Genomic DNA, 12318 nt, shown 5'->3' with positions numbered 1-12318 from the left:
CCCAGCCAGCATGGTTCAGAGATTGAGTGCTGACCTGTGAACCAGAAGGTCAAGGTTGGATTCCCTGTCCGGGCACATGCCTGGGGTGCAGGCTCAATCTCCAGTACAAGGCCTACAGTAGGCAGCCGACCCATGAATCCCTCACATCAATGTTTCTATCTCTCTCTCCCTCTCCCTTCCTCTGAAATCAATACAAATATATTTTAAAATAACTCAACATGTATGGAAAAGTACTGGTCTTTGCTCTTGAACTGTTGTTCTTTCCTGCTCCTCTGACAAAGTCCTATTCTTCACGTCCAATCTAAATGCCAGTGCACTGACTGGAAGCCTATGAATCACCTAGGATTTCTCTCTCCCTGATCACTCTTCACTTGCAATCATCACGAAGTCATATGACCTAGACCTCTCTACTCCCTCTGCTTTTACTTTGCTACTGTCAGCAGCCCTAGTCAAACATGGGCTCTTAACAGGTGGCTGTGACATGGGGGAAAATACTAACAACTGTTATTGTTCCTCCTTAAATTATTAAGATTTTGAAAGCAAAATGAATAAAAAAGACATAGACCTATAAAAACTCCAACATTTTAAGTGGAATAAATTGAGCTTCCTGACACATTTAGCATGGATGGATGGAAACTTCATAATGGACTGATGCTAGTCCAAAAAGTCAAGAGCTATTTTCGTCTCCCGGTCTCTTTACGTGGTTTCTTCCATCTATTCTCTACATGAGGGTTCATCAAACTAGGGCCCACAGGCCAAATACAAGCTGCCATCTGGTTTTTCAAATAAAGTCTCACTGGAACACAGCTGTGCCTACTCAGTTGCAAATTCTCTAGAACCGCCCTCACACTGCAATAGCAGACTTGAGGAGATAAGGCAGACCACATGGACTAAAATCAGGCCCTTTTCAAGGAAAACTTTGCTATCCCTGCTTCATATCACAACCAGAGGGCCCTAATCAAACCTAATCTTGTTACTTTTCTGCTCAAAACTCCAATGCATCCCTGCACTATGCACTGCTGGCTCCCTGCCTCAGTCTTCATTCTTGCTGGAGAACCACATCTCTATCTGGACATTGACTGTCCTGATACACAAAGAAGGTGGCATCTCCCCAGCTCCAAAAAGGGAAGTGATTATACTGAGCTCATCACAGTACCTACTTTACCAATAACTGGTTTAGGAATGGGCATGTGATATAACTCAGGCCTATAGAACTTTAGAGGGAGTCAACTGAAAGTCTGTCCCTTTTCTCCCTATTTAACAGAAACATATAGGCCAGGCCAGTGTGGTTCAGAGACTTGAGCATTGTGCCCTGCATTAAGAGGTCACTGGTTCGATTCCCAGTCAGGGCACAGGCCGGGTTGCAGGCTGCTTCCCCAGCAGGGGCAGCAGGTAGCAGCTTATCGAAATGATGTTTCTCTCATTGATGTTTCTATCTTACTTTCCCTTTCCTTCCTCTCTCTCTAAAAATAAATAAAAACATATTTTTAAAACAATTACAGGAAACACATAGCTCAACATCACTAATCAGGAATATACAAATGAAAGCCATAATGAAGTACCAGCTCACTCCTCTCAGAATGGCTGTCACCAAAATATAAATGGAAAACAAGTGTTGGCGAGGATATGGAGAACAGAGAAAGCCTCATGCACTGTCCATGTGATTGTAAATTGGTACAGTCACGGTGGAAAGTAGCACAGAGCTATTTCAAAAAACTGGAAATACAACTGCCATTCCAGTTCTGGGTGTTTATTGTACAGAAACATACACAGGAATTTGAAAAGATATCTGCATCCCTAATGTTCACTGCAGCATTAATTACAGTAGCCAGGATATGGAAGCAACCTAGGTGCCCTCCATAGATAAACGAATAAAGAAGATGTGGGATGTGTGTGTACATATACAGAAAGAAATATTACTCAGACATAAGTAAGAATGGACTCTTGCCATTTATGGCAACATTGATAGACCAAGAAGGTGCTATGCTAAGTTAAATCAGAGAGAGAAAGTCAAACACCATAATGTCTCTCTTACAGGTGCAATCTAAAACACCAGAAACAGACCCCATGGCCACAGAGAATAAACTGATGGTTGCCAGAGGGTAGTGAGTTGAGGATTTGGATGAAAAGGAAGAATATGAATAAGCAGTGCAAACTTCCAGTTATAAAATATATAAGCCACAGGGATCTAGTGCACAGCACAGGGAGCGTGTCAAAGTTGCGATAACTTTGCACAGTAAGATGGTTATCATTTGCTTATCATTGTGAACACATCATGAGAAACATAAATTACTCTGTCATATACCTGAATGTAATCTATTGTGGGCCAAATATATTTTAACAAAAAAAATTATAAAAGAAAAAACATCTAGTCCTTTCTGTGGTACTAAAGACTTTCATAAGCCTGCCTTAGCTACATATATACCTCATTCCCAACCATTCCCTTAACGCACATTGGGCCCCATCAAAAGAGTACTGCTCCTAAATCCCTCAAAGCTCATGTGTACACCTTAGCCCTTGCTCTGCTGCTCCTGCTGTCAAACATGTAATCTCTATAAAGATTCCTCCTGCCAAACATCACCGTCTGTCTCGTTACCTGGCAAACCTATTTGTGTGCGTTACTTTAAAACACACCCACCAATGCAGACTGGTGCAGCCTCTGTGGAGAACAGTATAGAGCCTTCTCAAAAAACTGAAAATGGAACTCTCATTTGACCAGTGAACCCACTTCTAGGAATATATCCCAAGAAACTAGAAACACCAACCAGAAAGGATATATACACCCCTATGTTCATAGCAGCCCAATTCACCATAGCTAAGATTTGGAATCAGCCTAAGTGCCCATCAGCAGATGAATGGATTAAAACACTGTGGTACATCTACACAATGAATACTACGCTATTGTAAAAAAAATAAATAAATAAAAGGAATTCTTGTCATTTGCAACAGCATAAGTGGAACTGGAGAGCATTGGTATAATGCAAAATAAGCCAGTCAGAGAAAGATAAATATCACATGATCTCACTCATTTGTGGAATATAATGAAAAACATAAGCTGATAAACAAAAACAGATCCAGAGACAGAGAAGCACTGATCAGACTGTCAAACCTCTGAAGGTAGGGGAGAGTGGGGGCAAGGGGGAGCGATCAAGCAGAGGACTTGTATGTATGCATATAAGCCTAACCAATGGACACAGACACCAAGGGGTGAGAGACGAGAGGGGGTTTGGTGGGGAGGGCATTGGGGGGTAAGGACACATATGTAATACCTTAATCAATAAAGAAAAAAACAACAAAAACATACCCACTTTTTAATTTATTTTTGAAGGTTTTAAAAGAATTCATTAGAAAGACGAGGAGAGACAGGGAGAGAGAAGGAGTATTGGTTCCACTTATTTATGCATTCATTAGGTGATTCTGATATGAGCCATAACCAGGCAGCAAAACCACAACCTTGGCATATCAGGAACAGCACTTTAAGCAACTGAACCACCATGCCAAGGCCTCACCCACATGTTTAAAACTTTAGTTCTCATCATGGACTTAAAGAGGCTGGCATCCTACATGCCAATACAAAAGAATAAACAAGGGTAATTATAAGCTCCTAGTGCACTCTGGCAGCTAGTAGCACTGAATGAAGTAATGTGAATAATAGAAATGACAATGATACTAACAAGCTCTTAGAGGGCAAGGACTGTGTTGTTAAAATGTTCCCATTCTGCAACATCAGAATAACACTGAGCACCTAAAAGACACCTGAGAGTTAAATAGCAGACCATTCAGTGGACAAATGAATGACTTATTTTTGACATTTTCTTTGAAAATTCTGTTAAAAAAACAACAACACAGAAATGAACCAGGGACAGCTCTCTCATATTATGCACACCTTCAAGGTCAAAACGCTAGTCCATCCTTGTATTTTCTATAACTTGCAAACCAACCTACACAAGTCCTCTGATAAAGGTCCACTAAGTCCAAGGTGTCCTCAAACATTTCCAATTGCACACATTGGGTAGCACACTGTGCCACATCTGGGGAGCACACTGGCATTTTTGTTATTGTGAAACACCTTTGTACTTTTTTAAAAACATATATTTCATTGATTTTTTACAGAGAGGAAGGGAGAGGGAATAGAGAGTTAGAAACACCGATGAGAGAAAAACATTGATCAGCTGCCTCCTGCACACCCCTTCCTGGGGATGTGCCCGCAACCAAGGTACATGCCCCTGATCAGAATCGAACCCGGGACTCCTCAGTCCACAGCCTGATGGTCTATCCACTGAGCCAAACCAGTTAGGGCTATTATCATTTCCTGAGTCCCAGGTTGGGCTCTTTGAATAGTTATTATCATTACCTACTGACCAATGGCTACAGAGCATCATATTCTAGAGAAATTACAATAATCCAACTAATTAAGTCAACATATCTCATTCTGTTTTGAGTTCTGAGCAATGAAGCTGATAATAGTGAGACCTTGTTGGTATAATATGTCAAATCCACAATGCTTCTCTACAGGCATTTTCTTTCTGACTTCAGTACTATGGGTAGAAATCTTTTAAGAAACAATCTCATTGGGATGTTGCACACTGGCTAACTGCTGTAACTCTTATGGTTTGCTGTTTCTTTGTGGTACCCAAAAAATATTGTTGCGTTTCTAGTTTTAGTTACTTTTTTAGTGAGACAAATCCCTATGTATTACCAAGTGTTCATTTACTACATGTAATCCATTTGCTATAAAAACTAAAGGTAAGATCCATTTTTAGAAAAAGTCCAATTTGTTATCATGTGAATACAGTAGAAACATACAACATCTTTTTTTTTCTTTAAATATATTTTATTGATTTTTTACAGAGAGGAAAGGAGAGAGATAGAGAGTCAGAAACATCGATGAGAGAGAAACATCAATCAGCCGCCTCCTGCACATCCCCCACTGGGGATGTGCCCGAAACCCAGGTACATGCCCTTGACCGGAATCGGACCTGGGACCTTTCAGTCCGCAGGCCGACGCTCTATCCACTGAGCCAACCGGTTTTGGCATAACATCTTAAATTATGATTTTTTTCTTTTTTACATAAAGGTATCATATAGGATTTTAGGGATCAGTTCTAAATAAATGAATTTCGTTCCAAATAATATTGCACCAGATTTTAAATTACCTACAATTAACTTTGTTAATAATACTGAATACTATGCTGTTAAGAAATACATTGAGAAAAACTATATATGCACCTTACATATTGTTTTGTATTTTTACAGTGTTCTTCCATTATCAAAACTTTCCTACTCTTACTTCATCTATGTTAGGGGCACCAAGAGTAATTCAGTATTTGAAGTCTTACCAAGATTGCAACTTTGAAATGTTTCGGGTCTTCTTTCTTCTTTATATTCATAAATTAGTGGTTGCTTCCTATGTACAAAAAATGGTGATAAATAGTATTACTCTCTTAATATCAACACAAAATATTTTCCAAATATACTAAATTCATAGAATATTTCACATAATATCAGAACTAATATTAAAACTTTAATTATACCATACACTTTAAATACGTAAGTTCTACAAGTGTGTTATGAAGCATGTAATTAAAGAAAATAAGGTGTAATAGTCATGACTTCAGGGCAGTATAGTTCAGTGAATCAATTAGAGTTAGTTTGACATATCATAAATGTCTTGAACTCACACATCCTAGTTCTATAACCCATAGCCATTTGTTCTCAAATGAGTCATTTTTTTTTTGTCTCAAGACCCTCCACTACAAAATAAGAATCTTATTACCTTATTAAGAAGGTTGTTAGGAGGATGAAATGAGATAAGACAGCAAAATGACATGCTCAGAAAAATAGTGAAAGAAAGAAAACAATCTAGTTATGAACTTTATTTGTCGAAACTATTTTGGAATCCCAAATCAACCCCAATGTGGGCTATTCATGGCTTCTAACATTCAAATGCTGCAGTTTTCAGATGTTATGAATTCTGGTTGTCACCTGTCCTCACCTGGTGGTCTGTACCTCATGCATCTCAGCTGCTATGTAACTGGCAGCTGAGTGTTTGTACAAACACGTGACCTCCTGCAGTCAGACAGCACCTCCCTCCCTGTATTTCTGCAGCGAATCACCAGCAGCAGAAAGGAAACTAACAGAAGCCAGGACAACTATTCCTCCTCTACCTGCTCTCACTGTGAGCCAGCAGATCTTCATGAGAACGACGCTTACTCTCCCTGTCCACCCCAACTGGCTTGGAAGATGCAATCCTACTGGTCACCCACGGATACTGATGAGTCATGGATGGGCCCTTAGCAATTTTAAGGACCAATAACCTACTTTTGATTCAGAGCTTTCTGTTGACTGGCTTCCATGTGAGGCATAATTTAAATTTTGAAACCTGAGGTAAAGTTTCATTGTTATGGCAAAGAGATCATTTGAGGGGACAACCTCAATTATGGAACCTCAGGCAAGCTGGTGCTCACTATTCTGGAAAGGCCTTATGCGACCTTCCACTCCCTAAACAAAGATGCTCCACGAGATAGAGAGTGGCCTTGGAGTACAGATCTGGTAACACAGGACAAAGGAACGTCTGGTCGTTTCCTGCAGCCTTATTTGAATCTCTCTGGCAGCTTAGGATGGTCCCAACTAACACCCTCTTCTTCTATCCGAAGTGCTTCCTGTTTCACTGTCCCCAGCTTCAATAAATGTACTCTCCAAATAAAATTTTTAAAAGAACAAACTATTGTACCTTTTTCTCTGATCATCTTTTGCAGCTCTGCTTTCTAGTAATTCCACCATTTCATCATTGTTTGCAAGTTTAGCAAGTGCAAGTGGTGTGAGGTCACTCTGTAAGCAGCAAAAACAATTTATAATTTAAGAAATTACATATATCCAAATTGAATATTAAAAATTATGAAAGATCCTCTGAACTTACACGTATAATATAGAAAGTAAATAAAAAGCATCCATTTTTTTCCCTGGCCAGTGTTACGCAATGGCTGGAGTGTCAGCCTGCACATGGAAGGGTTGGGAGTTAGATTCCCATTCAAAGGCAAGTCCCTGGTTGCAGGTTGGATCCCCAGCCCTATGGGGGGTGGGCACCCAATCGATGTGTCTATGTGTCTCTCACACATAGATGTCTCTCTCTCTCTCTCTCTCTCTCTCTCTCTCTCTCTCTCTCTCATCTGTTCCCTCCCTCCACTCCACTCTCTCTAAAATCAATGGGAAAACTATCCTCTGGTGAGAATTAAAAAAAAAAAAAAAGCCCCTTTCTTCTCACCTCTGTGCAGTCACTGACTGTTCTTCCCTTTAAAATGCCCTCCATTCTCCCTTCAACAGATTAACTGCAACATCATTTGTCAAATCTCACTTCCAACATTTACAGTACGGGTGCCAAGAATCTGTGTTCCTATCGTGCTATCCTGTTGTTATTTTGTTGCCTGTGGACTGGGGCTTCCTCTTCCCTCTTGCACTCACCCAGCTCCCCTTGCTGGGTACTAGGCCTCCTCCTCCCACCCATACCCAGCAGCACCATTTCCTAAGCCCCTGGCAGCACAGCAGCCAGTCCCCAGCATCACTTCACTCCCCCAGGCCTTCAGCCTTAGTGGGCTCTGAGCCTATCTCCCACTCCCAGGCACTAACAGGAAGTTCTTCCTTCTGGGGTGGAAGGGAGACAGAGCTTTGCCCCCTACCGTGGACACTACATTTCCCCAGCCCCCTGATTGGGCTTTGGAGTGTTTCCATGGTGACAGGGCCTGATATATTACATTCAGTATATGTATGTGAGAAAGAAAATGCTTGTGCCCAGCTGGTGTGGCTCAGTGTTTGAGTGTAGACCCAAGAACCTAGAGGACATGGTTGATGAGAGGTCAGGGCACATGCCGGATTTGTGGGCTCAATCTTCAGTAGGGGATGTGCAGGAGGCAGCCAATGGGTGAGTCTCTCTCATCATTGATCATTGATGTTTCTCTCTCTCTCTTCCTTCCTCTCTCAATACAAAAATACTTTTTTAAAAAAAAAAAAAAAGATGCCTTTAACTAAACTAAACACATGTATTTCAAATATTTAATAAATGAGGTTACTTGAGCTATACCTTGTTTCTCACTTCAGTATTTGCCTTGCACACAAGCAGCTTTTCCACTATAGCTGTATTGTGACCAAGGACAGCATAGTGCAGAGCGGTGTTGCCATCGTTGTCCATTGCATTCGGATCTGCACTAGAGTCTAGCAGAATAGCTGCACATTTCACATTCTGATATTGTAGGGCCTGTCAGTGTTATGCCAAGAAAGAGATTATAAGTTCTAGGAACCAAAATAAACATTTCGCAATTTCACCAATGACTTTTAGATAAATGAGATGAATTGAATTTTATTCTAAATAATTAAATGAACCCCATCTCATGTTGACATAGTTGGCGAGTGCATACCTGAATCAGAGCTGTCTTTTTCTCACTGTCACGGAGGTCCAATAGGCATTGTCTCTCTATTAAGAGTCTCACTATCCTTGAACGGCCATAGGCACAGGCCACATGGAGAGGAGTCCTATGGGAGTCAGAGGACTCGTTAGGAAATTAGAGGGCACTATCTCAAAACATAAATTATCCATGTAATTGTAAACATTTACCCCTATGATTCAAAACAAATATGTCGTTTTCTTCTGAAAACAGTACAGTATTTGTTAATTCTTGTTTCTCTCCACATTAATGAAGGAGCAGCCTATTTGACTAGAGGGAGGATGACCTGGGAATTCAGTTCAACTTGAGTCTGATCGTATTTTAACTGTCACTTATTAGCTATCACTTGGCCTTAATTTCCTCATCAACAAAATGGAGATAAAAATAATTATTTCCCAGGACACCACTGTTTGCTTAATGGGAATCTATGCAAAGTGTTTACTATAGTTCTTAGCACACACAAAAAACTGGCAAAATAATTGTTAGATAATATTAGTATCATTATTACTATTACTGCCACTTTATAAAGACAACATTTCAATTAAGTAAAATGATATCATTACATCTATTCTGCAGACCTGTTTTAAGGATCAGAAAGAAGACAGTATTTCAATGATTCTAACATGCTTATCTTCTCACACTTTAACATTTCTGACTTTGGAATCCAATTTTTAATTCAGAATGTGTTAAAACTTATTGACAGCATTAAAAAATTTTAGTGATACATAAAATACTGGCATCATTCCATCCATGGTACCTTACATTAAGTGAAATAATGGTGAATACAACAGAGCTCTTGCAGTTCTAATCAATGGTTGGCATTTAAATAAATTTTAGTTCTTAAAAACCTTGTGGGGGAAAGAGGACTAAAAAAGCAAAATAATAATTTTTTAAAGTAATTTGATGTTCAAGAAAACTTAAGCCAAAGGAAATGCAGGATTCAAATAAATAGGATGATTCATTTTGTCCAATATTTGAATGTACAGATTGTATGGAAAACAGATGTTCCCAATGATCAATATTATTTGATACTATTATACTTTTCAAAAGGGCAAGAAAAGGTCTTACAATTTCCTACCTTCAAAAATACTTTTGTTTGAAACCTGGGAGAAAAAAGCTTCAACTGTGACTAAGTCCTAATACTTTCATTTTCAGTTTCTCATTTTGCTCATATTGGCCAACATGAACATTTTAAGGATGAAAAAAGGGCCTGGTAGATAGACTGGAAGGGTCCTGTGTAGACTATGTCTGCTCCATAATAGATATTCAGGTTATGTTTCATGTAAAGATGGATTGAAAGAATGAATAAACATAGTGGGAGAGTTCAATATTTTTTAAGAAAACTTCTATAAGTTAAAATGACACTTCTGGAATAGGAATAATCACTGATATGTTCTATTTTTTAAAGAAATAAGCCAGTTAGAGAAAGACAAATATCACGTATCTCACTTATATGTGGAATCTAATGAACAAAATAAACTGATGAACAAAATATGTCCAGAGGTATGAATGCATGGAACAGAGTAACAGATCTCAGGGTGGAGATGGGGGAACAGGAAGAGATTAACCAAAGAACATATATACATATATTCATAAGCCATGGACAGAGACAGTAGTATGGGAAAAGCCTGTGGTGGGGTGGAGGCTGGGTTGAGGGGGACAAAAATGGAACAAATAGGAGACATCTGTCATAAATAAGACAAAAATAAATTATTTAACTTAAAAATATTTTTAATTAATTGTAGAGAAAGAGGGAGGAAGAGAGGGGAATGAGAGAGAGAAAAATATCTATGTGAAGGAGAAGCATCGATCAGTTCTCTCCCATAGGTACCCCGACCAGGGATCAAACCCACAATCTAGATATGTGTCCTGACCTGGAATGAACCTGCGACCTTTGAGTGTACTAGAGGGGTACCAGGCAACACTCCAACCAATGGAGTTATACTGGGCACCATTTTTGATTTTCATAAGTACACAACTAAAATGATTAATCTATAATCATTTACATATTATGTATAGTAAAGCTATATAAAGTAAAACACATATGTGTGTAATTAGATGTATGCATACACTCTACAGGCACAGACAAAAAGCAGCCCAAGTGCCCATCAGCAGATGAGTAGATAAAGATGTAGTACATTTTCACCGTGGAATACTACGCTGCTGTACAAAAGAAGGAACTCTTATATGCTTGGTGACAACATGGATGGACCTAGAGATTATTATGCTGAGCAAAAATAAGCCAGTCAGAGAAAGACAAATACCATATGATCTCATTTACCTGTGGAACAAAATAAATTAACAAACAAATAGGACCAGAGGCATGGATACATGGAACAGTCTGACAGATCTCAGAGGGAGGGAGGGAATTGGGGGGACTCAAAGAGATTAGCCAAAGAACATATATGCATATTTGCATAGCCCATGGACACAGACAACTATGAAGTGAAGGCTGAAGGGGGCTGGGTGGAAAGGCACTAAGAGGGGGGAAAGGAAGGGGAACATCTGTAACAGTGTCAACAATAAAAATAAATGTAAAAAAGATTCCCTTTCCTTCTGAAGATACCAATCCTCAAAAGAATTTCAAAAATAAGTCCACAAAACAGGAAGTGAGCAATCAATTTTATCTGTGCAGGATTCATATTATTGCTCTTACCCAGGATGATTTCATTCATAATAATATTTACTGGAACTTTTGTACATGTTCATTGCAGAAATCAGATTTTTTTAAAGAAATGCTCATTTTTAATACAAATGCTCAGAAATAAATTTTATCTTATTTTGCACCTATTTTTGGCTAAGACAAGATCATAATCTGTTTGTGTGTATGTATAACCAAATTGATTTTTTTTCTTATTATTATATTGCTCTTTTAAGCAGTGCTGAATGAAACAAACTATGTAATTTATCTAATTATTTCATAAAGATACTTTAGTATAAATAGAATTGATGGGTGTAGGGAATATACATATATTTTTAAATGTGGTACTTGGTACCAAATTGCCTATGGAAAAGTCAAAAGCAACTTAAACTTTAAGCAGCAGTATAAGGATAATCACTGGTCATCTTCACAAACCTTGTGGATGGAAAATATTATTTTCCTCTTTCAACTTAAATTCCTTTTCCTACCAAGGATACTAAGTACTTTTCCTGTGTCCATTGGTCACTTGCACATATCCAAAATGTACTTAATCTACTTTCAAGTTAGTTTTTTCTTGTTGATTTCAAAAACTTCTCTGTAACATGAAGACTTTTTTTTTTTTTGCTCTGATACACATTCATTGCAAATATTTTGCTACTACTTTTGCTGTTACCCTGCTAATATTATTTTCTGACAGAGGGTTTGAATTTTTTATATTGCTCAATCAATCTCCTGAAATCTTGCTTTTGAAGTGTTTGTAATCATTTAAAAAAAAAAGTATAAATAGCCCTAACTAGTTTAGCTCAGTGGACAGTATATCAGCTAGGCACTGAAGGGTCTCAGGTTTTACTCTCTTCAAAGACACATACCAGGGTCGCTGGCTCAATCCCCAGTGTGGGGGCATACAGGAGGCAGCCAATCAATGATTCTCTCTCATCATTGATGTTTCTCTCTCCCTTCCTCTCAGAAATCAATAAAATATTTTTTTAGTAAAGAACATATACATGTACACTGATATAAAGTGATTATTGGATTTTACCTAAACAACTTTTAGCCTAGTAGTTGATCTACTATGGTAATTCTCTCTCTGTTTATTTAATTTTCTAAGGTGTGTAACATTATGGTATAAAAATGTGTACATCAAATATAAAATGCTGTATATATTCAATTTCATTTCAATTATTGATATATAGTTCAATCACTTAAAAGTTGTCAATAAAGCCCTAACCAGTGTGGCTC

The 12318-nt window shown here is 38.5% G+C and overlaps 1 protein-coding gene across 1 annotated transcript in view; it reads right to left on the bottom strand.

Moving 5' to 3' along the window:
- The window catches only part of LOC308523170 (uncharacterized protein), a 111361-nt gene that overhangs the window by 23850 nt on the left and 75193 nt on the right, over positions 1 to 12318 (bottom strand). The window contains exons 3-6 of the mRNA XM_081096885.1: positions 8412 to 8526; positions 8078 to 8251; positions 6734 to 6831; positions 5340 to 5407 (exon numbers count right to left, since the gene is read on the bottom strand). Of these exons, the coding sequence (XP_080953011.1) occupies positions 5340 to 5407; positions 6734 to 6831; positions 8078 to 8185 (274 nt within the window). The 5' untranslated portion in view covers positions 8186 to 8251; positions 8412 to 8526. The remainder of the gene's footprint in view (positions 1 to 5339; positions 5408 to 6733; positions 6832 to 8077; positions 8252 to 8411; positions 8527 to 12318) is intronic.

The sequence above is a fragment of the Myotis nattereri genome, assembly GCF_964212035.1.
Source record: "Myotis nattereri genome assembly, chromosome: 1".
NCBI classification, from domain to species: domain Eukaryota; kingdom Metazoa; phylum Chordata; class Mammalia; order Chiroptera; family Vespertilionidae; genus Myotis; species Myotis nattereri.
The sequence above is the reverse complement of the archived record's forward strand: the minus strand, read 5'-3'. Positions and strand labels throughout refer to the sequence as shown.